The sequence below is a fragment of the Halichoerus grypus genome, chromosome 5 (genome assembly GCF_964656455.1).
Source record: "Halichoerus grypus chromosome 5, mHalGry1.hap1.1, whole genome shotgun sequence".
NCBI classification, from domain to species: Eukaryota; Metazoa; Chordata; class Mammalia; order Carnivora; family Phocidae; genus Halichoerus; species Halichoerus grypus.
Genome location: NC_135716.1, coordinates 175,634,900 through 175,662,353, shown reverse-complemented (window position 1 = coordinate 175,662,353; position 27,454 = coordinate 175,634,900). Strand labels below are relative to the sequence as shown.

Genomic DNA, 27,454 nt, shown 5'->3' with positions numbered 1-27,454 from the left:
ATTTTGCAGATGGGGAAGGGACTTGCCCAAGGTCACAAGGGGCCTATATGATTAACTAGGGCCGGTCTCCTGGTAGCCCATCTGTTGGAACAAAAGCTATTTCCTTTGCAGGATCCTCCAATGGTCTCCAAGATCTCTATCTTTCTGTTCTCCTAGAAAATTCAGTCCCAGGAATGCCCAACTAATTCCTTCGTTAAGGCACATTGCCAAATATAACAAAATTATAAGGAATTATCTCCCTCTGCTGGTAACATGCTACAACTACAAAGCCTTAAAGAGAAAAAAAAAAGTGTCCGCTGCCTTGAAAACTAATCACACCCCAAGAGACTTACGTGAGGCCTGATAGACAATCTCATCCCCCCGCTGTCCCTAAGGCTTAGTCAGTATAATTCATTTAAGAGAACAGGTTCACAGAAGAATGTATTCGAAATGAACATAGCTCCAGACAGTGAGCAAGACAACACTTTGAAGTTGGTCAGGCTGTTCATAATATTAGTTACATTTTAGAGTTGAGCTGCTAGTGGAATATCCATGTGGAGATGCCAAGAAGAAGCCTAGCTATATGAATCAAAAACACCAGGGGAGGTCAGGGCTGGAAATCAACTTTGGGAATCTTTTGGTGGCTCACACCATGAGCGTTTAGGTAAAAACGACTGACTGAGGACACACCCAGAGATGATCCGTATTTCAGAGACAGGAAATCATGAAACCAGAGAGTTAGTAAGCACGTCACTTTAACTTCTAAGGACTAGTAACATTTAATACATGACTGCAGTTTATAATAATAATTATTAGGAATACAATTGCAAAAATTCTCAACAGGAAGCTGTTACTTTAGGAAGATTAAAGGCATGCTAAAAACATGAGAAGAAACACATTCCAGGTTAGACAATTTGATTACAACAGCTAAATGCAACACTACCAAATGACAGGGTTTAAATACTTAGAGGCTTATAGGAACACATCGATGAGAATAAAAATACATGATGTTTATTTTTCCTTTGTTTTTGTGTTTTGGGAAACAACGGATGATTAGAGAATTTCAAGTCTTCTGAGGGAGGCAAGACACCCTTATAATGATAATAGCTAACCTTTGGAAGTCTTACTGCCGGTCAAGCACTGTCCCACGCTTTTCCGCATAGTAACTAGTTTAATTCTGACGATCTACCTTTGAAGCGTCTACTACTACTATTATCTCTGTTTTGTACACTCGGGGAAACTGAGGCACAGACACCGTAAGTTACCTAAGATCACAGGATCTTGTTCGAGTTGGAAGCGTCCGAAGTCGAACTTTAAAGTTGAAGGTCTCTACCTCTGTAATGGAGAAAAATAAAACAGGAATACCGTTTAGGAAGACGCGTAAGTAAACTTTTAAGGAAATGCTAATGTATGTATCTGTTATTAACGACTCAGGAGAACTCTAGTAGTGCTGGTTGTCCAGCTCGGGTGCCAGTATTATCAACTAACGATGTTTTTACTGAGGATCCAAAGGAGGGTTAAGAGATGCTTGTAATACTGCTTTATGTGCAAGAAAAACTGTAAAAAATTTCCACCCTATCACACAGAAATAATAGAATGTCTTATGCATCAGCAGATATTTTTCAACCTCTGGTGAGGTATAAAACGTTTTCAGAACGTTGAAGAAAACGTAATCTGCAGTTTATAAAGATTACGACTCACTTAAAAAAAAAAGTTTTCAGTGATTGCCTGCCCTTAGAAAACATGGCTCCAAAGAACACACTTTCCGTACTCAAGACGATGACTTCACAGGGGCTCTCCCACTCAGTACGAGAGATAACGCGTTGCCCTTAAGAAAAATGGCAACTTTCTGGTTTCTCTGCCCTTTTCCAAGATGGCTTTCTCGATGCTAGTGAGCCCTGGCCTGCATGGTGCCTCTTCCGGGTTTGGCAAGGGGCGGGGTCCATTGAGTAAAGCCTTGCGTGCCGGCGCCCGCGACGGAGGCGCGCTTCAGGGCGCAGGCGCGGGGAGGGGGTGGGGGAGGAGGGAAAGCGGCGAGTAAGATGGAAGATGAGGAGGTCGCTGAGAGCTGGGAGGAGGCGGCAGACAGCGGGGTAAGGAGGAGCCGCCGCCGCGGGGCAGGACCGGGCGGGACCTGGCGTGAGGGAAGCCTCCGGGGAGCGGGCCTGGGGATGGTTCTCCCCAAGGCAGGGCCCCACACGCCGGGCCGGGGGTGGAGGAGAGGCCCCCGGTCCCTGAGCGCCGTGAAGGCCTCTTAAAGGGGCCGCGTTCCATTTCTCCCTCCACCTCCGCCTTTGCGCCTTCCTCTGTACCCCCGACGTGCGCGTCACCCAGGGCGCCCCACCCGCCACCCAGGGCCTCTTTTCCTGGCCCCCGCGCCTGCTCGCTTGTCCCGGGACTCTCTGACCCTTCCTCTCCTGTCGCCGCCCCCCCCCGCCCGAGGCACCATTTTAAAGCTCATGTGCTCTGATGAGGAGCGACATACCATGTGTCGGGGGGGGGTTGCTGCGCGGACCGGGGCGGCGTGCCGGGCTCCGGAGAAGAGCTGCGGCGGGCAGGAGGGGAAATTGAGTCGTCTCTGGCCCCCTCCACTCTTTGCTAAAATCCCCTATTGCTTTGCGCCTTCCGCCGCTGTGGGCGAGTCTGGGGTTTTTTTCTCTTTCAGTTTTACTCTGAGAGCCCGTTGCAGGCGGGTCTCCTGGGGACCCCGCCGGAACAACCGAAAGCCCGGCGGGCAGCGCCTCTCCCCGGGGAACCACCCGACGATCTGAGCCCCGGGCGAAGGTCTCGGAGAGTGCTTGCGATTTGTAAAGTAGCCACATTCCTGGGAGAGGAGGGGGTGGAAATGGACCGTTCGATTTTGCTTTTGGAGTTTCTGTTTGACTCCCAGAAGCTGTAGGAAAAAATAGCTTATCCCAAGCTGGAACAGCCAGAATCAATTCTATTAGGTTTGTGATTAATTTGGATCTTCTCAGAGTTTGTGGTTCTGTGGCGACCCTCATGAAGATGGGGAGATGGCCTTTTGGCCTCCCCGTGTTCGTGTCTGTTCAGTGCTGGCTCGAGTGACAGCCAGCTTCAAGGTTTATGTGTTGGGAGTGGGGCGTGGAGAGCCGAGTATAGCAGGGTAAAACAGGAGCTGGGGGTCCCCGCGCCCCCCGCCCAAGCGCCTTTGAGGGTGCTCGTTAGAGCTGGAAGAGGCCAAGAAATTGACCCTCGCAGCAGTGGGTGTATCTCTGCGGGAATGTTGAAACTTGGCTTCGCTTCGAAGTTTTTTCCTGTGGTTCAGCATTTCTTTCACGGTGTTTATGTTTTTCCACTTAGCGTAATTAAGGTTTTGAAGAAGTAATTCGTTCAGAAGGTGTTTGGTACAGTTCTTATGTGCTGACCATCTTCCTTGGATTTTGACTTGAGTAAGGAGACCAATTGAAAGATTTTGTATGGAGCAACAGGTGTCATCTGGGTATTTATTCAACAAACATTTTTTAGTGTCTCTATGTGCAGGGTAGGCAGTGTGCTTAGCAGTGACTTTGTGCCAGAGAATGCAAAATTTCCGGGTACAGGCATTTTACTGCCTACCACCAATATGAGTGCATCATTCAGACACCCTTCACGTACAGCCTCCTGCAGAGAAGCCTGGCCTGCAATTTGAGTGACTCAAATGATAAGTTGCTTGAGCATCTTGGCCTTTCTTTGATTTTTCTCACCTGTTTACAAGGGACATGAGTATTTCATATTAAAGAAGAAGAAAATGAAAAGAATGAATGCAGGATTCAGAAATTGGGGATTACTTTTGTTTTTCAGAACGTGAAATTCACTTAGGGATCAGCTAGCCCAGTCTCAAATTTTACAGCTGAATGAACCCCAGGGATATAAGATTTAACTTAGATCTTTCTGATGCTTTCGGTGTTCTTTCTACTGTAAAGCCCTTTAAAACTGCCAGGTACAAAGATGGAACCCAAACCTTGCCTTGTTGACGTAATGAGTGGTAACTGCCCAAAATGTACGTTTCTTCTATATCTTTTAATTGAACCATTGAAGTAACCTGTAGAGTTAATTGTTCTTTTATAAACAAGGAAACTGAGGTTTAGGGAGTAACCTGTCTTGCTCAAGGTCACACAGATAGTAAGTAGGGAGCTGGGATTTGACACCAAGCCTGTCTGACTCCAAAGCAGGATTCAGTCTGTAGCATTTTGCTGTCTCTTTACCTGGGACCTGGGGAAGACTTGGGAGTTGGGCATTACCTTCCTTTTTTAATATGTTTGCTTTGTGCTTATATTTGAAAACTCTCTTGAATTTGATTCCCTTTTTGAATTTCACAAAGGGTTTTGTAGATGTGCACTTTTGTGGGAGGGGAGCCAGGGAGGGGATGAAGCACTATGTCCACATCACTGGGAAACCAATGCACTGTACATGTCTTTCAGATGTAGCCGGTTGCATCTGTAAGTGTTAGCTTCTGTTTATCCTGTCTTCCAACTGATACATAGTAATGAGTGTTAAGTACCCACCTGTCCAAAGAAGTAACCTGGATGGTGAGAAGACTAGCAAATGGGGGTTGGCTAATTTCTAAAGTGAACACTCTAACTTTATATAATCTGGAGGTAGTTCTGATCCTTGAAAGTAGAGGCTTTTGGTGATCCCTGCCGTCATCACCACAAAAAATTTTGACATCATGCTGGAATGTCTTAGGTGTCAATACATCTGAGGTCATTTTTTCTTGCATATCTTCAAAATACTCAATATTGAGTGCTATTGTGTCATTCTAGGAAGGCTTTGAGAAACACTCCAGATGTTCTGTAAATAGGCTGCTTTTTGCTTTTAGTATGGTGAACACTGACCTAATACAGAATTGTTCCTTTGCCTGTTTCCTCCCAAGGAGTTACATCCCCAGTCAAAGGACAATTCAAGGAATATAGCTTACATTCCGCTAAGGAAATGCTTCTTTAAAAATACACTGCCTTTGGGAGAAATGAAAATATAAATTGAGTTAATGTTGATTCAAACTCTAAATTCTGTCCTTTGTCTTAAGCACATTTCAGGGGACAAATAGAGCATTTTGTAATTGGAAGACATCTTTGTGCTCCAGGAAAGAAAAATCAGATCAACAGTTTGCTCAGTTTCTGATAGTTTGAAGTCTTACATATTCATTTCTGATAGTTTGAAGTCTTACATAGACAAAAAAAAAGACATGACCTAGTCTATCTTGTAGGTAATGGGTTAATCCGATCCTAAGGGAAGATAGATGGTACACAAATGGAATTATACTTATTATAATGCATTGGCAACCTCTCTGATTTCTTTGCATTTCAAAAGTTGCATTTTGTTTTTGGCAAGGGCAAGTCATATAGCTAATTGAAAGAAAATATATCTTAAGTTAAAGGATGACTGGTCTTCTGGACTAGAATTCAAATTTATGTTTACTTTTTACCCTCTTTGAGCCTCTAAACATGCCCCATCAGTGATGCTGGGTGGCATACAAGTCTACTGTAGGAAGGTGTCAGTAAACACTGAAAACTTACTGTGTACCAGGCACTGGCTGGAGGAGTCAAATGGGCAAGGCAGCACTTTCTTTGGAAGAGGCATAGATGGGATACCATGGCTGGGATCAGAGACAGTCCTGTAGAGAAGGTGATGATTCAAAGGACCACTAGAATTAAGTTGTTTTAAGTCTGGGAGAGGTGGGTAGAGTGTAGGGCCAATGTGCATATAGGCAGCAAGAGAAGAATGTGCTGCATTGGGAGAGCTACAAATACTCAAATACTTCCTTCTGGCTGTAGGGTAGGGAGTTGGCAGGGCTGAATGGAAACAGATGAGGCCAGAAAGGTATGCAGGGGCCAGATCTGGAAGGGCCTCGTTGTACTTGGTCCTGGGGAGCTTGCACTTTGTCCTGAAGCTTTGAAGGCTTTTTGTTTTGTTTTGTTTTAAGCAGAGTGGTGACATAGATTTTAATTTAAGAGGTAAGAACTTTGATTAACTTCTTATTCTTTAGAGAAGAGGCCATTCTCCCCGAAGCATGGCTTCTACCTCACTTTGATGTCCTCAGCACTTCCTGTAACTGCTGTCATTATGGAATATTTACAGTGGCTGTGGGTAGTGGGCAAATAACAGTTATTTTGGAGCTACCTGGTGCTGATTTCTTTGTCTATCCCTATAGTAAAGAAGGCATTTAAGACTTGTGGTATGAGAAAGCACAAATCCCCGTGTACTCTGCCTAAAGGAGCCATTTCTAAGCTATTCCGATCTTTCTGGGAAGATTGGGTCCTAAGGACTGTGATGTGCTCAGTGCTGACTTTCTATAAAGCAGTTGGCCAGTTTAGACATGATCATGCTGTGAGCAGTCTGTCCCTGCGACTCTGGAAAAAGATCTGTTTTACTACGGTTTCAAAGAAGGTACGATAATGAGCTTTTCACTATAACTTCTCAGCTCTTTTCATTGAGGCTGCATGGGGCGCCTGTTACCAGCATGCTCTGGGTGTTTGAGAGAGCTGCCATGGTTGCTGTGGCCTGGAAATTCAGGCAGTCACAGGCCTTCTTGCTTTTCCTTATACAACAGGAGAGAACTTAGTGTATCCCTCTGAAGCTTTCAGTAAATTCCTACAAAGAGAAAAGTCACTGCTGTCTGGATCTGATGACTTAAACGTGTTATTGGGGCCAGCCCTTTCTTTCCAGTTCTCACCTTTATACTGCGGTGGCTTCCCCACAGTAATATCCCTTTCTGGCTGTACCAGGTAGAAGCCTTCACAAGGTATGGTGTGTTCTTTCCTGCACACTTGCCCCACAGGAGTAGAAATTTTTTTTCTGTTGGGACAGTTACTGACTTGTTGGTTTCCTAGGAGAAGACTGAGTTTAGCTACTTATAGCTGTGGCCAAAATACAGAATGCATTTTTTTTTTTTTAAGTAGTAACCATAGAGATTTCTCTTGCTGAAGTGTTTTTAACTGCTAGCCTCTGCCAAGCATCCTTCTCTTTAACATTCAGCTCTCTGCAGGATGTTTGATGGGAAGATAGAGGTTAAGACCCACCACCTCAGAAATTAGACAAATCCTGACCTCAGTCCTTATGTAGATACAGAATCTTATCCCTGAGGGTAAGACATTTCAAAATGTCCCTCCCAGGGCGCCTGGGTGGCTCAGTTGGTTGGGTGACTGCCTTCAGCTCAGGTCATGATCCTGCAGTCCCGGGATCAAGTCCCACATCGGGGCTCCCTGCTCAGCGGGGAGTCTGCTTCTCCCTCTGACCCTCCCCCATCTCATGCTCTCTCTCGCTGTCTCATTCTCTCTCTCAAATAAATAAATAAATAAATCTTAAAAAAAAAAGTCCCTCCCAGTAAGTCATCCCCTCCCCATACCCAAAACTCTTGCCCTTATAAAATGAACACAGGAAATAACAGTCATTCCTTTTAAAGGAATAATATGTACGTTGAAATTGCATTCTTTAGGGTTGTGATCCTTAGATGAGATTGTACGGGATAGTTATGACTCGAATCTGGAGAGGTCAGGATTGTCACCACTCTTCCTAGACCATGAGAGCCAAATTCCCAGCCCTCATGCTCTGGCCTTCTTGGCTTATACAGGCATTTGTGACCCTCCAGCTGTCAGTTCTGTTTTTGCTACCTGGCTGCACGACTCGCTGGTGAATGGACTCTGACCATAAGCCTGCAAACTCCCAAATCCCACGGGCCCCTTTTGGAAGGACTTGTTAGATAGCATCTTAAGGGCTCACTACAGGCTGGGTGGAGTACATTTGTACGTTCATCTTCCCAATCAGTCTCCGTGACCTATTGACGTGGAGGTGTTTTTATTCCTAGTGTCCAGGAGAGGAAATCACTTGGCGGATCTCAGCTCAGCTATTGGCATCCTGAGCCCACACTCTCAGGGAGCATTCTGGACTGTTTGTTTACCTTTGCTTTTCAGCAGATAATTAACCAGTTAAGTGCCTTAGGATATTTAGTTGCTAGTTCCTTTGAGGTAGTTACTTGTCTCACCTGGGATTGACCTTCTGCCTCTGTAACCTGATGGTGAGGTACTAAATTTCCTGTCCGAGAAACTCGAATTTGGTTCTCGAGAGCTAAGAGGATGCTGCTGCTGTGTGTTGTAACACTAAAAACAGTGAACACTGATGGCAAGTGACATGCTGGTTGAAATCTTGATCATAAGTGGGAAATAACTTTTTAACATCTGGGCAGGTGAAAAGAGATAATATAAATAAGTTTTGCTCAGATCTCTTGAGAAGATTTAATAACTCTGCCCGCTGTCTTAAGGATCCCTGTATCTAGTTGCAAAATGGCAGCTCTTGGGTATTCAGCCTATATACTCTTTGGGATGCACATTTTTTTTTATATATTGAGTTTGAATGCCTTTACCTGGGTCTTGGTTGCTCTCCTCTCCTCTCCTCTGGAGTCCGCACTTTATGTATTGTGTAACCTCTTGTGTTCTGTCCTGCTGGCTTTATTGGCTTGGTCCTGGAGGCATTGTGTTTGCTGCCCGTGCTTAGTACCATGATTCTAACTAGCCTTTGATGACATTGCCCTTGGGTGTTTGGATAAACCCTCGTGGTGGTGTAGAGGGGAGGTAAGAATGATTTTGTGCCATTCCCCGGAGTCCAAATGCATATTTCCTTTCGGAGAGGAGCCTTTCTGTCTTCTTTAATAAAAGGAAGAAAGAGTAGGTCACTTCTGCCAGTTAGTGACCCACTTACTCTGTCCATGGCAATAATAACAAAAGTCAGAAGGCTAGGCTAAGTGTTTAGGTGCCAGGTCTGGTTTTTGGGCAAATCACTGCCTATCTTTCTCTCAGCTTCATTTTCTTCTTTTGTAAACTTAGGTTAATAAAATCTTGCTTTGCCTGATGGTAAGAGCTGAGTGAAGCACTTAGTAAAGCATCATGCAAAGGCAGATGTCAGGGCACAGAGTGCCGTTGCTGTGAACGGGAGGACGTTGTTCTCCAGCTCCCCAGCCACTCCAGTACAGCCTCTGTCTGGGAAGAGTGGGAAATTCCTGAGACTGGCTGAGGGGTCTCTTTTATTGCTGCGCCTGAGGACTAATACACTCTTTTCTGTACAAGTTGGAAGGGAAAAACAGTAATAAACTTGGAGAAAGGGGAGCCCCGTTAGATTCTACCCACTATTTTATTCCAAGGACAGGGCTCACCACCATTACTCCTACTGCTGCCTGTTCTGCACCTTTAAAGGAAAGGGTTGCATGGATTCCCGCCCCCCCCCTCCGCCCCATGGAGCCCCTTTGAAGAGGTACTGGAAGCAGAAGGAAACAGTGTCTCAACATGGCAACTCAGTTTCTGAGATGTATCCAGCTTGAGATACATCTAAATTGTAAGGCTTGTTCTCTGTTGAAGAATTACTTCTTTTTGGGTACCTCTTCACAGATTTAATATCTGGACTTTGTTGTGATGGGCCACTGCTGTAGTCCTTCCTTAGGAACCCTGAGCTTGCACTGACCTGGCCTGGGGTGTAGGGGAGGCAGGTTGGTGTTCCCTGTCAGCCTTTATCCTGCTTGGTAGTTCCTGTGGCCACCCACTAGCCAGCTCCTGAACCTTTTTGCTTCCTCTCTTGAGATTTAGGGTTCAGTTTTGTCACTTACTAGTTGAGTGGCCTTAGGCAAGTCATTTAACCTCTGAGTGTGTAGCAAGGCTGCTGTACGTCCCTTGGATTGTGCTGAGTCTGAGAGGCGGTGAAGGGAGGGCACAGTGCCTTCCTTACACGAACCTGCGGCAGGTGCTTGGAGAATGCTGCTGCGGCCACCACTGCTGAGAAAGGCCTACAGCGGCCTTAGCTCTTATTTTGTTTTTTGTTTTTGTTTTTGTTTTTTAAATAGTTATTTATTTGAGAGAGAGAGAAGATGAGAACGAGTGGTGGGGAGGGGCAGAGGGAGAGGGAGGGAGAGAGTCCCGAGCAGATTCCACGCTGAGCGTAGAGCCTGACTCAGGGCTTGATCTCACGACCCTGAGCCAAAACAGAGTTGGACGCCCAACCAGCTGTGACATCCAGGCGCCCCCTTATAGCCTTAGAATATGGAAGGTGTTGCTGCCTTTGGACTCAGATAGACCCATTTCAAATTCTGGCTCCACTCCATACTAGCTATGGAACCATGGCCTAGTTAAATAACCTCTTGGAATCAGTGTCTCAATCATTTGTGAAATGGGAATATATCTCTAAAATCCTGTTTCAGGGGCACCTGGGTGGCTCAGTCGGTTAAGCATCTGCCTTCGGCTCGGGTCATGATCCTGGGGTCCTGGGATTGAGCCCCATGTCAGGTTCCCTGCTCAGCGGGGAGCCTGCTTCTCCCTCTGCCTCTTCCCCTCCCCCTCCTTGTGCATACTGTCTCTCTCTCTCAAGTAAATAAATAAAAAATTTTTTTAAAGATTTTATTTATTTATTTGACACAGACACAGCAAGAGAGGGAACACAAGCAGGGGGAGTGGGAGAGGGAGAAGCAGACTTCCCACAGAGCAGGGAGCCCTATGTGGGGCTCGATCCCAGGACTCTGGGATCACAACCTGAGCCGAAGGCAGACGCCCAACGACTGAGCCACCCAGGCGCCCCAATAAATAAAATCTTTTTAAAAAATTATATTTCTAAAATCCTGTTTCATAGGATGGTTCATTAATTCATATGTTGGGTACTATTTTAGGCACTATGGACAACTGTAGTGAATGAAGTTTCTTCTCATAAAGCTTGCTTTCTAGTGGAGAAAGATGGACAGTAAAACAATGTTCTATACACATACACAATGAAGAAAAATAAAATAGATAAGGAGCATAAAAAGTGACTGGCAGAAGTGCCATTTGGGGGGGGGGGAAGGTCAGAGAAGGCCTCTCCATAAAGATAGGCAGAGAGACCAGGAAATAAGAAAGCAAGTGTGCAGACGCTGATGGAAGTGCATTTCGGGCAGAGGGAACAGCAAGTGCAAATGTCCTGAGGCTGGAGCATGCTTGTTTTATCTGAGGAACAGTGGGGGCTAATAGCGCAGAGTGGTAGGAGAAGAAGTCAGAGGTAGCAGGGAGCCAGATCCTGTAGAGGCTACTAGGCCATGGTGGGTATTACCTTGAAATAGGAAGCTATGTGAGGGTGTTGAGCAGAGACTGACTTGGTTTGTTTTTTGTTTTTTGTTTTAAGATTTTATTTATTTGCGAGAGAGAGAATGAGAGACAGCATGAGAGGGAGGAGGGTCAGAGGGAGAAGCAGACTCCCTGCCGAGCAGGGAGCCCGATGCGGGACTCGATCCAGGGACTCCAGGATCATGACCTGAGCCGAAGGCAGTCGCTTAACCAACTGAGCCACCCAGGCGCCCCCTGACTTGGTTTTTAAAAGGATCATTCTGGCTGCTGTGTGTAAAATAAACTGTAGGGGCAAGAGTAGAAACACAGACTGATGAGAATGCTATTTCAGCTGTCCATTCAAGGGCTATGGTAATTTGGACCAGGGAGGTCATAGCAGCAGAAGTGTTGAGAAAATTCAGGACGTGTTTTGGAAGTAGAATCAATAAATTCTGATGTGGGGTATGAAAGAGGCATCAGAGATGACTCCAGAGTATTTGGCTGAGCTGCGAGAAGACTGGAATTTCTGAGATGGGCTAAGTGGAGGAAATGTGGGAGAAGCAGACTTGGGTGAGTGAATGAAATCAAGAGTTTGGTTTTGGACCTGGTAAGGTTAGGTCCCTTGTGAAATCAAAGTGGGCATATCCAGTCAGCAGTTGTATATCGATGTCTATAAAGCTGTGGAGGGGCGCCTGGGGGGCTCAGCCGGTTAAGCATCTGCCTTCAACTTGGGTCATGATTCCAGAGTCCCCGGATTGAGTCCCACGTCGGGCTCCCTGCTTAGCGGGGAGTCTGCTTCTCCCTCTCCCTCTGTTTCTCCCCCCCACTCATGCTCACTCCCTCTCTCAAATAAATAAATAAAATCTTAAAAAAAAAGAAAAACAAAAAACTGTGGAACTAGATGAGATCACTGAATAGGCCAGCGGAGCTACAGAAGAGGAGAGGTGCAAACTCTCCAACCTCGGGAGGTCTGGATAGGAAGAGGAGCCTATCCTGTTGCAAAAGAAATCAAATACGGGGTGTGAGAGGAGCTATCAGGGAGGTAGGAGGAGACTGTGGGAGGTGGGATCTGGGAGGCTGGTATAGAAGATGCTTTAAGAGGGGCACCTGGGTGGCTCAGTCAGCTGAGTGTCCAACTCTTGATTTCAGCTCAGGTCATGATCTTAGGGTGGTGGGATTGAACCTCGTGTCAGGCTCTGCACTTGCCGTGGAGCCTGCTTGGGATTCTCTCTCTCCCTCTGACCCTCCCTTCCCCCCCTAAAAAAAAAAAAAAGAAAGAACATGCTTTAAGGAAGGAGTTTTGAGCAGTGTTGGATGATGCTGAGAGGTTGAGTGAAGCGAGGATGTAGAATTTACCATTGAATTTGGCAGCAGTGGAGGTCTTTGGTGACTCCGACAACAGCAGCTTCAGAGCTAGTTTGACACTAGGTGTGAGTGTTACTCAGAGCTGGGTCTGGACCAAACATTGGGCACTGGGTAAGTGCTAGTTGCTGTCATGCCAAAATGACAGGACTCACCAGAGTAGGTTTTGCACATCAGTAAACAACATGCCCCTTGGGTCCCTAAGGAATTAAGTTGCTAGTTGCTGAAAGATTAAATGTATAACAGATAGATACATCTTATTCTAAAGTTAGATCTCAAGCAGTGTTGTCCAAGGAAGTGCCATGCAAGCCACACATGTAATTTAAAACTTCCTCAAAGCCACATTTAAAAAGTAAAAAGAAATAGGTGGGATTAATTTTAGTAGTTTTTTAAAGTTTTATTTATTTAAGTAATCTCGACACCCAACAAGTGGGGGGAGGGTGGCTCAAACTCACGACCCTGAGAACAAGGGTCGCATGCTCTACCCACTGAGTCAGCCAAGTGCCCCTAATTTTAATATTTTAAACGGAATGCAGTATACCCCAAATAGTATCATGTCAGCATGTAAGCAATACTGATAATAGGTTAATGAGCTATTTTACACTATTTTTGGACTAAGTCTGGGAAACCTGCTGTGCATTTGGCGCTTACAGCACAGCTCAGTTGGGACTGGCCATGTGTGGTGGCCACTGGACTGGGGGGCGTAGCTGGAGAGTGTGCCCAAAGGATTTCCTCTTCCTGGGCAGGTGCGGAGAGATCCTGAAAGCCCCAGTGAACTTGGGAAGGAAAGCAGGAAGCAGTTTTCCTTTCCAAGGAAGTAAGAATTGTTTTGTCTTTACACACACTCCGCCAAAGCCCTTCAGGGTTTTCTGGTGCCCCTGGTTTCTTCAGATTCTTACCTTGCTGGCCCAGTGAGGTATAGCCGGCTTTCTGCAGCAGCTTTTTGAGTAGTGTTCCTACCAGCTAATAACAGCCATTGCCTACTGCAGCTCAAGTAATCTCAGAAGTTTTTCAGTTTAAGAAATCTCTTATTTGGGGTCCCTTTCCTTTTTTTCCTTTCCTTCTCTTCATGTTTTCATCTTTCCCCTCGATTTTTTTATACCCCTCCCTTTTCCTTGACACTTTTGTTCTTTAGGTCTCTGCAGTTTTCCCTGACTCCTCATTGCAGGATCGCTTACTCTCCATTTCTCTTCCAAAAACACTGTTCGTACAGCTAATGTAGCAGCTGTGGTTCCCTGATCTGTCTTCTCCCTCCTGGTTGGGCGCTCCTCTTCAACGATGATTGCCTGACCTCTGGGGGTCCAGCATCTGGCACATCTCCTACCTTATAGTAGGTTTTCCACAAATGCTTGTGTCCAGCTTTTTGTCACAGTGAAGCAAAAGGACACCTTTGAGATACATTAGCAAAGCATGGACTTCCTTAGGGAGGGAATTTTAAAACTATATCCTGTGCCCCCACAGTAACCCACTTAAAGTGGAATCTTTTTCCTTGCTAACGGAATAACAGAATGGAGGAGTGTTTTGTGGGAAATAGAACCTTCCAATACACTAATGTGTCTATTAAAAAGGCAGCCAATGAATTCATGGCCTTGATGGTCTTGTGTCTCAGCTTCTGAATGCTGACTTTTTAAAGATTTTATTTTATTTATTTTAAATAGATCTTTGTTTTTGTTTTTTAAGATTTTATTTACTTTGACAGAGAGAGGGAGAGAGCACTGGGGGTGGGGTGGGAGGGAGAGGGAGAAGCAGACTCCCATCTGAGCAGGGAGCCCGATGCAGGGCTCGATCCCAGGACCCCAGGATCATGACCTGAGCCGAAGGCAAACGCTTAACGAACTGAGCCACCCAGATGCCCCTGTTTTTTAAAGATTTTATTTATTTATTTGACAGAGAGAGAGAACAAGTAGGCAGAGAGGCAGGCAGAGGGAGAGGGAGAAGCAGGCTCCCCGCTGAGCAGGGAGCCCGATGTGGGACTCGATCCCAGGACCCTGGGATCATGACCTGAGCCGAAGGCAGCCGCTTAACGGACTGAGCCATCTAGGTGCCCCTAAAGATTTTATTTTTAAGTAGTCTGTATACCCAGAATGGGGTTCGAACCTACTACCCCGAGATCAAGAGTCACATGCCCCACTGACTGAGCCAGCCAGGCATCCCACCTTTCGGGGTTTTTTTTTTGACTTAACCAATAGTGTTTGCCCAGGAGTTGAGTTAATGTTTTGATCTTGACGGTGATCCTGAATGAAGCATCGCTTCAGAATCAAACCCAGCGTGGTAAGACTTTGGGGGCTTCCCTCCCTGGAGTTCGCCAGAGGCGGTAGAGTAAGCACTGTCACTGTCACACCGCTGACGGAGAGAAACAAGGCAGGCGGGCAGAGTTGGTGGGGGGCTCAGTCGGTTCGGTTAAGCGTCTGCCTTCAGCTCAGGTCATGATCTCCGGTTCCTGGGATCAAGCCCCACATCGGGCTCCCTGCTCAGTGGGGAGCCTGCTTCTCCCTCTCCCTCTGCCCCTCCCCTGCTCAGCTCATTCCCTCTCTCTCCCTCTCTGAAATAAATGAATAAAATCTTAAAAAATAAAATAAAATTGTTGAAAACAAAAAACCAAGAGTTGGGGTGGGGCTGGTTTGGAGAAGTGTCTGTGGATTTGAAAGGGCCAGTGGTGTGCTCTGAAAGTACAGAGACCTTTTTATCTGATAGTTTTAAACCAGATTTTGCTGGCTCTAGCTGTGAATTCTTGTGTTTCACTCCTAAGTGAAATTGGGGCCCTTGTAAGAACAGGCAGAATCTCATGCAGATGTGTGGTATGGGAGACATAGGTGCCTTGCTGGGGACACAGGAGGGAGTGGATGCTGGGGTCGTGCCCAAGACTTAGAGAGATCAGGCCCAGCCTGGCGCTGTCGCTGGTGCTGGGAGTTCAGGGCCAGACGTGTTGGAACGAAGGCCTGCTTTCTCCTCCTTCCCAGCATCTCCTTCTGTGCTTTTTTCTGAAATGGTGGCATTGTGTTCATCAGGACCTGTCAGGCTTCAGTTCTGAGAGAAACCCTGTATGTGGGGTTCCTGTCTCTTTTTAGATTCCACCCAGTGTCTGTCTGCAGATATGTGCTCCCCCGTTTGGGGTAACTGCACAAGACCAGACAAACCTGTGGTACATGGTCACAAAGAGTCCAAAACCAGTCATTATTCCTTGAATTTGAAAGTCAGAAAATGTCATCTTCTGAAATGGAAACTGACAAAGAGAAGCAGATTATCTGAGAAGAGTCACTTAAATAGTAACTTCTGCTGATAAGAGGTTATTTCCTAACTCGGAGCCAGGAATCTCCATTTGATACAAGATTTCTTGAAATCTTAGGACTTGTGTTGATTGTGTTGGTGACCAGGGATTCTGGTTATCAGAGGAGGGATGCAGTGGTGGAGCAGGATAGTCCGCTCCTTTGGCACTATGGCGGGGGGTGGGGGGGGACAGCAGAAGGTCAGGCACCAGAAAGGGTGGACACCCCCTCCACCCCAGTGTAGCAGAGGAGGATTTGGGTTTGTTCACTCTGTCTCTTGTGAGTTTGGCTAGTTTGAATCAGTCCCCCAGGGCGTCATCACCCCTAGGTAAACCGATAGTCTGTTTCTTGAATGTTCAGGCCTGAGAGTACAGCTGTGGCTGAGCTGTACTTGCTGTACTTTGCACCAAGGCCCAGAGCAGCCCAGTTACTGCTCTTCTTTGCCTTTCTGCCTCTTCTCTCCGCTTCCCACTTTTGTTTTTTCCTTTCTCATCCACCTCTTACTGCTAATTTGCCTCCCCTTGCAGATTCATCCCTATCCTCTTTGTCTCCTTTAATCCTTTTGAAGATGGTGGCTGTGTAACAGAGTAGGCTGGGATGTCCCCTTCCCTGCTCTTTCCCTCGTGTGCCTCCGTCCCCCAGCTTTCTGTGGGAGCTCACAAAGACAGTCATTGCAAGGTTAAGGGCATCAGCAGCCAGTGAAGCTGTGCTTCTTCCTCAGGTGAGTGGAATTTGCAGATGTTGCTTCGCTGCACCTGACTTCATTCACCTTGTGGCTGGGGCCTCTCCTTTACCTCCCATAAGGGACTGGCCCTGTCCAGAACTACCTTGCTCCCCACTCTGGTTCTTCATGACCTCCTGCCTTCACTCCTTCCTTCTGGTTTTGCTTGTTCTGTCGGACCAAGAAGGGTGTACCTCATTTTGTAGAGATGTAGCCCCACAGGGCAAGTGATCTCCGTATCTGTTAGTAGCAACAGAGCTTTTGCTTAGGTTTTGACCCAAAGAGGAGACCACACCTCTTAGCAGAGCACAGGGCATCATCTTCTGGAGTCTGCTTAGTGCTACTTGACCAAAAATAGCAGCCTTTCCAGGAACAGTCATGGGAAATCAAACTTTTCTTAGCACCTCACCTCTGATAATGCTTATGCCCTAACACCTGCTTGTGTCCTGGTGACCCCTTGTCACTCCGAGAAGGCATAGAGTGATGAGCTTATATATGGGTTTCTTTCACTACGTGTGGAGTTTGGGCCTCTAACACGGAAGTGTTGACCTTGGACCAGGGTTCTGTTCATCCTTATGAAAAGAGAAGGTGCCCTTAGGTGATAGGTTTCTTGTTGGGGCCCACATCTAGATGCTTCCTCACACAGCATTCTGAGGCCTGTTTAATTCCACTGGGCTCCACTTGTCTCTGGAGGAGACAAGCATTCTCCTTGTAGTGCACCCCGTAGGAAAGTTTTGGCTTGGTGCAGCTCTTCAGAGCACGAGACTGAGAGCAGCTCCATTGCAAGGCCTTGTCCAAAAAGAGAATGTTCTGACTCATGATACCTGGACAGACGCCAGAGGGAGCTGCAGCGCTCTCTCCATTTGCTGGCAGGGCACTCCTTAGCGGGGCCAGCTCTGGGCACACTGGTGTCCAGCTGGCCGTCTGGACATGGTCAGGAACAGCTTTCTCCCAAAGCTGTTGGATTTATATCCTATTCTCTAATCTGATGGAAGAATTCCTCCTCAGCTCTGATAAGCCATCCTGCCTGGTGTGATGGAGTTTGATGGGAGCGCTAGTCATTGGAGCGCCACGGAGCAGTGTGACATTCAGGGGAGATGAGGAAGAGATCAGGATCTAATGGCTTTACCATCTCCAGGGGGTTGAGCAGCTGTGGAGCTGTGCCGGCGTTGGGGAGGGCCTCGAAAGGCCGCAGTTCTCGGGCTGCCTCTGTGGTTTACTTTGTGACATTGGGTTTGTTTCTTAACCTCCCAGAGCCACATTCCTTCATCTGACAGAAAGGGGTAAAAGCTCTTTCGTCTATCAGACAGGGGTGGTGTAAACAGAAAATGAGTGTCTGGGGGAAGTGTATTTGACAGCCATAAAGCATTATATTGACGTAAGGCATTATTTTTATTTTTGTTTATTTTTATTTTTTTTAAAGATTTTATTTATTTATTTGACAGAGAGATAGAGAGAACACAAGTAGGCAGAGCGGCAGAGGGAGAGGGAGAAGCAGGCTCTCTGCTGAGCAGGGAGCCTGATGTGGGGCTCAATCCCAGGACCCTGGGATCGTGACCTGAGCCGAAGGCAGACGCTTAACCGACTGAGCCACCCAGGCACCCAAGGCATTATTTTTAAAGCCAGCCGTTTAATGTCAGGTATATCTAGTCTGGGGACAGAGGCCCCTTTACTCAGATATGGTCCGTAATGCCCTCTTAAAGGGCTTTTCTCTATCCAGCCTCCATTTGCTGGGCCTGGGCAAATTCTCTATCTTCCCTAAGGCCCTACAGAAAGAAGGAAGCAGTTTGCTCTCCTGAGAGAAACCTGGATGGGACTTCTCACATTCAGCTAAAGTAATGTGTATTTTACCACAATTAAAAAAAAAAATTGACTCAAGTATTAGCCCATTTGCCTAAATGCCTTATTTGGCTATAGCATAGTGATATGAAAGTGAGAGTTCATGTAATGAAGTTTAAAAATGTAGAGCTTTCCCATAAAAATCTTGAATTTGTTTTTTCCTAAAATAGCAGCTCTGGCCATGTCAGCCAAGGCTCTGCTGCCTGTCTGTAGGCAGGGCCAGTGCCCTTTGGTGCCTTGCAGCCCCTTCAATTCCCCACTGTGCTCCCTGCAAAAGGGGTTTGGGTTCCTTGCCTGGCCCATGGAGGCATTTGGTTCTGACCCTGTGTGAGGGCCTCTAAATCCCACAGATGGTAGACCTTGCATTTATGATGGAGAAACTTGAGTAAGAAGTGTCATTTTCAGGTGGGAACAAAATGATACAGTATGGAGCTTTAAAACTAAGTTATTTGTGGAAAGCCCTTACATGGTAACAGGCTTTAGACTAATGTGAGACATAGGATCTACTCAGGCTATACCACCGGTATTAATAAAAAAAATTTAGAAGAACTGCAATTCTGATAAGACAGTGCTGTGAGCCTAGACTCTCTGTGCGTCTGTCAGTTCCCAGAAACCTCCAGGTCATGCCCGTACTCTCAGTGCACCTTTGTCAATCAGTCATCAAACAGTTGTTGAGTGTCAGCATGTATCCTAAGCTTGAATGAGAGGTCTTCCATCTGGTGGCTTCCTAGCCCCTCCCCAGAGTTGATGGGACCCTCAGAATACAGTCTGTTGTGCTTGCCCCTAAATATATGTTGGGTAGGTGATAAAAACAAAAACTGTTAAACACAACTCAGCACCAATCAGAATGAATGTCGGTGTCAGACTGGATTGAAATCTAGCTTCATATGGTGAGTCAAGCTTCATATTGTTTACAGGAGACAAAAGTAAGAAGAGGGAAAGATGAGAAGGAAAAGAGAGAAACATTCTGGGGAATACTAACCAAAAGAAAACTGGCACAGCTTTATTCATATTAAATAATAAATTTTAAGGCAAAGAAGATCATTTCATAATGATAAACGGTAATTTACTAGAAAATAATCTTTGATTCTTTGCATAGTCAATAAACCTAACAAATGAGTAAGAATGTAGAGGTTCTGAACATTATAGTTAACCAGCTTGAACTATACTCATCAGCTGTAGAATAGTCATTTTCAAGACATTTGGAACATGAAAACTGGCTACCCACTTGGCCCTGAGGTGGATCTCAGCAAATTTCAAAGACTTTACTGGCAGTTAAGGCAGTGATTCTTAACATTTTGCAAGTTCTAGACTCCTTTGAAAAATTCCATATATCCTGTAGGTCAAGATTGTCAACTTCAGCACTACTAACATTTGGGGCTAGGTAATACTTCGCTGTGGGGGCTGTTCTGTGCATTATAGGATTTTCGCAGCATAGCGTCCCTGGACTCTACCCACTAGCTGCCAGTAGCACCTCCCCTCTGGCAGGGACATCCAAAAATGTCTCCAGACATCGCTAAATGTTCCCTGGTGAGCAAAGCCAGTCCTGGTTGAGAACCACTGTTATAAGCCTTTTCTTCAGAGAAATAATATAATTTTTCATACACCTTTTCCTACTCCAGTAGCTAAATGTTCTTGTCCTCACTGAGGACAGTTGAGTGGGATGTTTCGTATGAAAAAGCAGTGGGGCAGCCAAGGAGCCTGAAGGTTTGGTCTTTGCCCGCGCACAGCTTCCCCCGTCCAGTGTGTGGACCCTTGTGCGTGAGGGTATGGGAGCATCACAGAGTTCCTGGTGCCGAGGGCCTGAGGGCTCACTGCCATCCAGTTTCACAGGTGTTAGGCTTCTGTTTTGTTCTAGACCTTTGGTTAGGTACCAGTCACAGAGTTCAAGTCCATAACAGTGGGAGAGGAGAGGCTGTAAAATATGTGATACCTGTGCTCATGAAGGAATGGAAAAGGGAGAGCTTAATGTCTTGAGATGAACTGTGTACGGAGTCAGGGAGATTTTACCACGCAAAGGCCGACGTCAGTGTGGGGTTTGCAGGGTCAGTGGAAGTTTGCAAAGGGGAGGCTATTGCGGGCGGGTGGATCAGCATGCTGGGTTCTGGGGCTTAGTAACATCTCAGTGTCACAGTGATGTAAAACAGGAACAGAAGATAAAGGAAGCTAGGGGCGAGGCCTGCTTAGGAGCTTGGACTTAATCTGGCAAGCAATTGAAGGGGTTTCAGTGGGGAAGTGACACAACCAGATTTTTGTGTAGCAAGTTGATTTGAGTGGCTCTGTGAAGGACAGATTGGAGGCCAGGAGACTAGTCGGAAGCTATACAAAGAACCCAGCTGCATGATGAGATCTAGAACTATCACCATGGCCATGGGGATGGAGGGAGATGAACCTTTAGGGAGTCAGGTTCCCAAACCCGAGTCTAGTAAAGGGAGATCTGCATCCGTTACCTCAAAGGGCACACTAATGTCCCTGCTCAGAGGACACCATCCTTAGCTCTGAAAATAAAGACATAAGTTTTTATCTAAGAGAGATTTTTTTCCACTTTTTATATACATTTTTTTCCTCTAGGAAATAGACAGACGGTTGGAAAAAAAACTGAAGATCACACAAAAGGAGAGGTAAGGCTGCTGTCTGGTCTGAGGGCTCATGCTCTCTGCCAGTTGAGAGCTGGGCAGTCAGTGGTGTTCTCCAGGTGGCCGTTAGGGTTAGCAGGGCAGGTTCCCGAGCGTGTCCCTCCAGGATGTGGTGGCTAGAGGCTTTGAGAGTGAGGCTCGACTGTCGAATCTGCCTTCTAACTTAGTGGGTACCCGGTGTGAGGTGGTCTGGTGGAAAGTGGGGAGGTGACAAGTCAGAAAACTTGGGTTTTAAGCTGGCTCTGTTCCAGTTGCTCTGAGGTTTGGGACAAGCTGTTTTCCCCTCTGGACATCAGTTTCTTTCTCTGTGACATAAAGAGGTTGGACAGATGATTTCTCTGGGCCCTCCATGACGTGGTGGCTGAGGGCATTATGGGGGTATTCTGGAAGAGAAGATTCTCAGAAATTCTCAAAGACCTTTTTAAGGATATTTTCCCCCACCCAGACAGCAGAGAAAGTGGGTTTCAGTGCACGTGAAAGTTGACCTCAGCCGTCTGTCTTTGGACTTAGGTAACCTGTGGGCTTCCCACAGGGACAGTGAAGGGAGGAGGAGGAGAGGACCTCTCTGGACTTGCTTATCATTCCCCAGGGGACGCCAGGGTGCCCTGCCCACCCGCTAGTTTCCTGGCTCCCTGCCTCTGATCAGATTGCTGGCTCCTTGTCTGTCTGCTTGTCTCAGCAACTGCACTGATGTCTGGTTACAGTCCCTTTGCCATGCCATTCCTGTCCCGTGTGGGACTTGTTCCAGTCCCCCTGGCAGGAGCTGAGTTGCTCCAGCCCTTTCCCATCCTGCCAACTGGGGCTCTGAAAACAGGCCCCCCCATAGGCTGTTGGCTTCTGAAGAGAAGCTAGTTGGGGCTGCTCTGGGAAGGGTCTTTGTGGCTGTTGAAGGGCCGTCATTCCTGCCTGGATCCCTTTTTCCCTGGTGGCTTTTGTTTCTCTCCCTTCCTGTGTGGTTTTCCACCTCTCCTTGTGGACACATTGCCCGGTGTGCACATCCACCAGCCTTGGACAATGCTTCTCCTCTGAGCACTGCCAAGCACTGTTTCTAGGATCATCCTTTACCCCAGCCCCGCCGCGTCCAGCATCCCAGGGAGCCATGGTGAGGGAGGTGTCTCTGCTCAGAAACTCTTCTGAAGAGATGATCCAGTTGTCTGGAGTAGCTTGTCTCTGGGAGGCACAGGTCACTACCAGAAGGCTGAGGCGGTTTGGTAAACCCCGTCTTGGTGCCAGGCAGGGATGGTGGAGCGGGCTCCTTTGTAGTGTTTGACCGGTGTGAGCACCTGTGGTGGAGGCCATGGCTAGAGTGAACACTTTGCTGACCCCTCAGCTAAGGGGTCCTACTACACCGGCCTGTTACACTCTGCTCTGTGTAGGGAAGTTGGGATTTTAACTGACGTCATTGGATTCTGGGCACGAAATGTTTTGCCACAGGGGCCAAACAGTGGTTGATGTGACTGTGAACCGGGGGATAGAAGTCCCAGAATGAGGTGCTGTTCCAGCCCCCCTTTGCCTGGGGTTAGGTCTGAGGAGCAGACCTGAGGACGACATGAGCTTATGGCAAGGTTGCTCTTTTGGGAAACCCCTTTTGAGGAGTGAGAGTTTTGGTGTCTGGTCAGAGGCCAGAGAATAACGACTAGAATTAGGAGGAGGGAGGGGAAAGTGATGGGGGTGGGTGAGGGACATGGATGGGGCCTCTGGAGTCAAGGGTAAGACTTGTGAAGCTGTATTTGCTCTTTGTCAGCAGGAAATCCAAATCTCCTCCCAAAGTGCCCATTGTGATTCAGGACGATAGCCTTCCCACGGGGCCCCCTCCACAGATCCGCATCCTCAAGAGGCCCACCAGCAATGGTGTGGTCAGCAGCCCCAACTCCACCAGCAGGCCAGCCCTTCCTGTCAAGTCCCTAGCGCAGCGTGAGGCGGAGTACGCCGAGGCCCGGAAGCGGATCCTGGGCAGCGCCAGCCCCGAGGAGGAACAAGAGAAACCCATCCTCGACAGGTGAGTGCAGCCGGTGGGGCTGACCTTCCGCCACTCCGCCAGGCCGCTCCGAGGTGGGAGGGGGAGTGGCCTGGCTGCGGGCAGAGTAGTGAGAAGCAGGCAGAATCAGGTCTGGAACCGTGGCAGCTCCAGCTGCCAAGCCCGACCTGGTGGGCAAGTTCAGGGTCTGCTGCTTCGGCTCAGGACTGCAAGCTTTGAGGTCGTGGCTTACTGCTCTGCGGCCTCTGCAGGCTTGGGCACGGGGGTGGGGAGGAGGGCAGTGTGGCACAGAGGTTAAAGGCACAAACTCTGAGTCAGAATCTGCCATTTCCTTCCACTTCCGGCTGCCTAACCTCTCTGTACCCTCATAGCCTCATCTGTGGGGGAAATGGGATAACGATAGTACCTCCCTTGTCAACTCGTTGTGCAAATAAATGTGTAGTGTTTTGAGAACCCCGCCTGGCACAGCAGATGGTGCCCCACGAAGTGCTTAGATGTTATCTTCTGGGTCTCATAATAGCTCTCTGTGATGTTTAGTGCATTTTCTAAATCCTTTTTCGTTCCCGGCACTTTTTTTTTTCTCTGCAGTCCTAGAGGTTGCGTTATGTAAATTTGTCACCTCCTGCTAAAGCAGTATTTGTTAAAATAGCCTCTTTCTGACTTTGAGAGGTTCCTTGGGTTTGCTATTTTGGGACTTGAACTAATCTATGTACCTTCTTCCTGTCCCTTGATTAATTTGATAGACTCCCGTTCTCCTCTAAGCCTTCACTTGGCAGCCTAGAAGAGGTCTGTTTCCTTGTAGTCTTCCATGTTAAAATGAGTCAACCATTAACCACATGATTCGGAGAGAAGCAGAAGGGCAGCCATGGCCGGTGCCTGGTCCCTCTCCTGAGCTCTTGGTTAGGGGTCTTTACCTTTGCCCGACACCCTGAAGGGTCTGCGCCACGTAGTTCTGTGGAGGCTGAGCTGTCCGGGCTCACTGCCTCTGGACAAGCTGGGCCCTTGAGCACTCTCCCTGCCCTCTAGATTCAGGGGAAGCGCGCTGCCACTGCTCAGGTGAACATAGACCACCTGCCTCACCTGCCCACGGGGGCTTCGCAACTTGCAGATCCCCTGGGTCTGCTCGTCGGAGAGGGGGCCAGAGCTGGCTGACAGCTACTTTGCCTTGTGCTCTAGCTGCAGTTTTAAGATTTGGGGACCTCTTTTATGTCCTTTTTCAGGCCACCCTCTGATCTTCTTCCCTCCAGGCCAACCAGGATCTCCCAACCTGAGGACAGCAGGCAGCCCAATAATGTGATCAGACAGCCTTTGGGTCCAGATGGGTCACAGGGCTTCAAACAGCGCAGATAAATGCGTGCGGGAAAGGATGCCGCCGCCGCCGCCACCGCCTCTTGGGTCGTCCGCCACGGGTCGCACTGCTGTGGCAGACAGCTGGACTTGAGCAGAGGGAACGACCTGACTTACTTGCACTGTGATCCCCTTTGCTCCGCCCACTGTGACCTTGAACCCCATGCACTGTGACCTCCCTCCTTCCCCCCCCCTTCCCACTGTGATTGGCACGTCTACAAGGGCTGTCCCAAGTCAATGGAAAGGGAAAGGGTGGGGGTCAGGGGAGGGTTGGGGGGACCCACGAAGGACTCGGAGTAGAGAGTCAGACAGTGCCACTTGGCCACTTGGGGTAAAGCCGGTGCCAGCAATAACAGTTTATCATGCTCATTAATTTGGGATTTCAAAACACAGATGAGAATTCCCGTCCACCCACCTGCAAGTGCATGTCTTCATCACTTAAAAGCAAGTTCCATTTGAAAATATCCTTTCTTTTTTTTTCTCCTTCCTATTTTTGTTTGTTTATACAAATATCTGATTTGCAAGGAAAAGTGCATGGGAGGAGGGGTTTTAGCAGTTTAATGAATTTTTAATTGAGAAAGGGTAGTTTGGTAGTATACTTAAAAATGTTTCTGGGAAATTCACTAGAAACATTAACCAATAGGACTTCAGTGAGCTTAGCTTCTGTATTCCTACTGCCGCCCAGAAAAGGGGCAGGGCTCCGCAGCCCCCCGGACAGATGAGCACCCCATGCCTATACGTCCCTCCCTCAGCTCAGTCCCGGGGCATTTAGGCCCTACCGGGAGACCGAGCTAGCTGTACAGGCTCAGAGAGCCTGGGGAGGGTGCCAACCCCACCTCTAGTATTTTGGGAGATAGGGAAAGTGAACAGACTTCCCCTTCCCATACCCCTCAGGGTGGTTCCCTGCCAGCCAGGCTTGCTCCTTTCGGAAGAGAGCAGGGAGTGAGATGCACTCCGGGCTCAGAAGTAAGGGATGTGAGACTTGCTCAGTGTTTTGCTCTTAGTCCGAGGAGAGCCAGGAGAGAGTGGCTCCAGGACTCTGAGCCTCCTGCCCAATATGCTCAGAAGGTGGCTAGATCTTCCCACTCCAGCAATGCCTAAACTCTCAAGGGTCTGTGGAGCACCATCTCTGTTGATGGCACCAGCTTGGTAACCACGCCTGGTACATTTCCTTTGTGAAACATTACCTTGGGAGCCGACCATTCATTTGGGAAAAGGCAAGCTGTGCATTGCAAAGATTGATGGTGACAGACTGGTTCCCCATAGACCCAGGCTACCCTTCACCCATTTTTCCAGAGCGAGGGCCTGGAATGAAGGCAGTTTCCCCTCTGTCCCTAGAGCCTAGAGATTTGCTTTGGCTCTTTAAGGTGGAAGAGGCTAAGGGCAACTGCGCAGAGCAGCTGTGTGTGTGTGTGTGTGTGTACAATCGGGGTCCTCTCAGGCTTTCTGGTCTCTTCCGTTGCACCGCGCCTTATCCCTCAGCCAGCCAGATAGCCTCCCACTCAGCGGATGAGTTTGGGAGTGGGTGAAAGGACGTTTTGTGATTAGGACAGCTTGCGGTGGCCAAGGTGACAAGCTCGGTTTTGCAGGCTCACTCCACCTTTGGTTCACCTGCCTTTCAGCCTTGCCCTGTGGGAGTGTAGGCCAGGCCCAGCAAGCCGTGTCCCTCTGCATCTCCTGCTGAGGAGGAAGGGCCAGCTGCCGTTGGAATCTGCAGCTAGCCCATAGCACAGCCTTGTGACCGTGAGCAGCCGGGAACTTGTGTGTGCGCAGAGCTGGGACGGAGCTTCGGTCATGAGGAAGCCACAGGCTGTTGGGTTGTGCCCACAGGCTGTCGTGAGGGGGTGACCCCCAGGAGTGGGCAAGGAAGAAGGTCGGCTGCTGTCTATAGCTCCACTGCCCTGACCAAGTTTCCTCCTTCTAGATGCAGTGTCCAGCCCTCGCGTAATAGTGGTTTCTGGCCCGAGATGAGACTGTCCTTTCAGTTGGAGAAGGGCACAGAGGTAGGCCAGGTGGCATGGCCAGGAGTACTGGTTGCTCAGCCATCGGGACCACCTGCTCTTGCCCCCCTCTCCCCTGGCGGGAACCGAAAGGAAGGTCAGCTGATGGGTGTCTGTGGATTGAGGATGTAGTAGGGACTGGTGCTCCCACCTCCCTCTGGCCAAAGATGGGGCTTTGCCCGCTCTGTGCCTGCCACCACCCCCCAGCAGTTGTACCCTTGGCTTCCCAGATGGAGAGGTGGCAGGAAATTTTTAAAAAAGAAAGAAATGAAAACAAGGAACTGTATTGTGTTGGGGGGAGGCGGGAGGGGAGATGGGAGAATGGTTTGGATTTTGTGTGTGTGGGGTTTTTTTTTTGTTTGTTGGTTTTTTGGTTTTTTTTTTTTTTGGTAGTTGTCTGTAACTTTCCTTAAGTGCGCCTTTTTTTTTTTTTTTTTTTTTTTAAAGTAAGCTGCAGGCTTTGGCTTGGAAAACCCCGGGGGGGGGGGGGGGGCAGAAACCTGAGGCTGCTGCCCCTTTATCTGCCTTCATGGTACTGTCCCCTTCCCCCAGCTCCTCCTTGACCCCATGAGCCAGGCCTCAGACCTTCCAGCTAACCGCTTCCCATGAGCCACTATTCTGATGTCAGCCTATAACCAAAGGAGCTGGGGGTCCAGGCCTGGTGACCAACCCTTCTCAGCCCACTCAGTCAGGGTGCTCCCCACCTGCAGGCAGGAGGCAACACCCTATCTGCTACCATCAGCCCCTTCCAGAGCCCACTGCCCCGCCCTGCCCTGTCCAGCCCAGCCAAACCCTGCTCTGCCCCATGTGGGTATGCTCTGCTCAGGGATGGGCTGGCAGGGCTGCCCCAGCCTCCCTGGTAAGCAGAGACTCTGGAAACCTCTGGGGTCCTGTTTTCTGGTCGTGTGATCCAGGGGTGCACATGGGCCCCTTGGGTGTCTGAACAGAAGGGCATGGGAGGGAGGGCCGCACCCCTGCAGTCCTGCTCTGCTGGTCTAGCGGGCAGCTGCCTACCCCACCCCACCCCGCACCGCGGGCTCCTGAGTCGGCAGATTAAGCATTTTATAAATTGTATTTTAAATACATGTTTTAAACTTGTCAGTGCCTTGTCCTCATTTCAGTCCCTGGCCTCCTAACCTCTTGCTGTGCCTGCTTGTTTAACCACTGGGGGAGCTACCTTTGCTCAGTCCCAGGGAGGGGCACTCCCTTTGTTAGAGAAATAGGCCTGGGGTGGTGTGTGGGTTGGGGGGGGCAAAGACCCACACACCCTTAGGTTCC

The 27,454-nt window shown here is 48.3% G+C and overlaps 1 protein-coding gene across 5 annotated transcripts; it reads left to right on the top strand.

Annotated features, from left to right (window-relative positions):
* Positions 1-1,988: 1,988 nt before the first annotated feature.
* On the top strand, positions 1,989-27,277 carry SZRD1 (SUZ RNA binding domain containing 1). 5 transcript variants are annotated; one of them, XM_036067028.2, is made up of 4 exons: positions 1,989-2,072; positions 20,787-20,836; positions 22,599-22,850; positions 24,077-27,277. In XM_036067028.2, exons 1-4 carry the CDS (start codon positions 2,022-2,024, stop codon positions 24,177-24,179), a joined length of 456 nt encoding a protein of 151 aa, XP_035922921.1. In that variant the 5' UTR covers positions 1,989-2,021; the 3' UTR covers positions 24,180-27,277. The 5 variants fall into 5 exon arrangements, with proteins under 5 accessions (XP_035922921.1, XP_035922919.1, XP_035922920.1 ...); XM_036067026.2 differs by having other exon boundaries at positions 24,050-27,277; XM_036067027.2 differs by having other exon boundaries at positions 22,596-22,850.
* The last annotated feature ends 177 nt before the right edge of the window (positions 27,278-27,454 follow it).

Coding starts and splice junctions, on each gene's coding strand:
- SZRD1 (XM_036067026.2), top strand. CDS start 2,022: ATGGAAGATGAGGAGGTCGCTGAGAGCTGGGAGGAGGCGGCAGACAGC. Junction 20,837..22,598: donor AAGATCACACAAAAGGAGAG/GTAAGGCTGCTG, acceptor CTTTGTCAGCAG/GAAATCCAAATCTCCTCCCA. Junction 22,851..24,049: donor GAGAAACCCATCCTCGACAG/GTGAGTGCAGCC, acceptor GTCCTTTTTCAG/GCCACCCTCTGATCTTCTTC.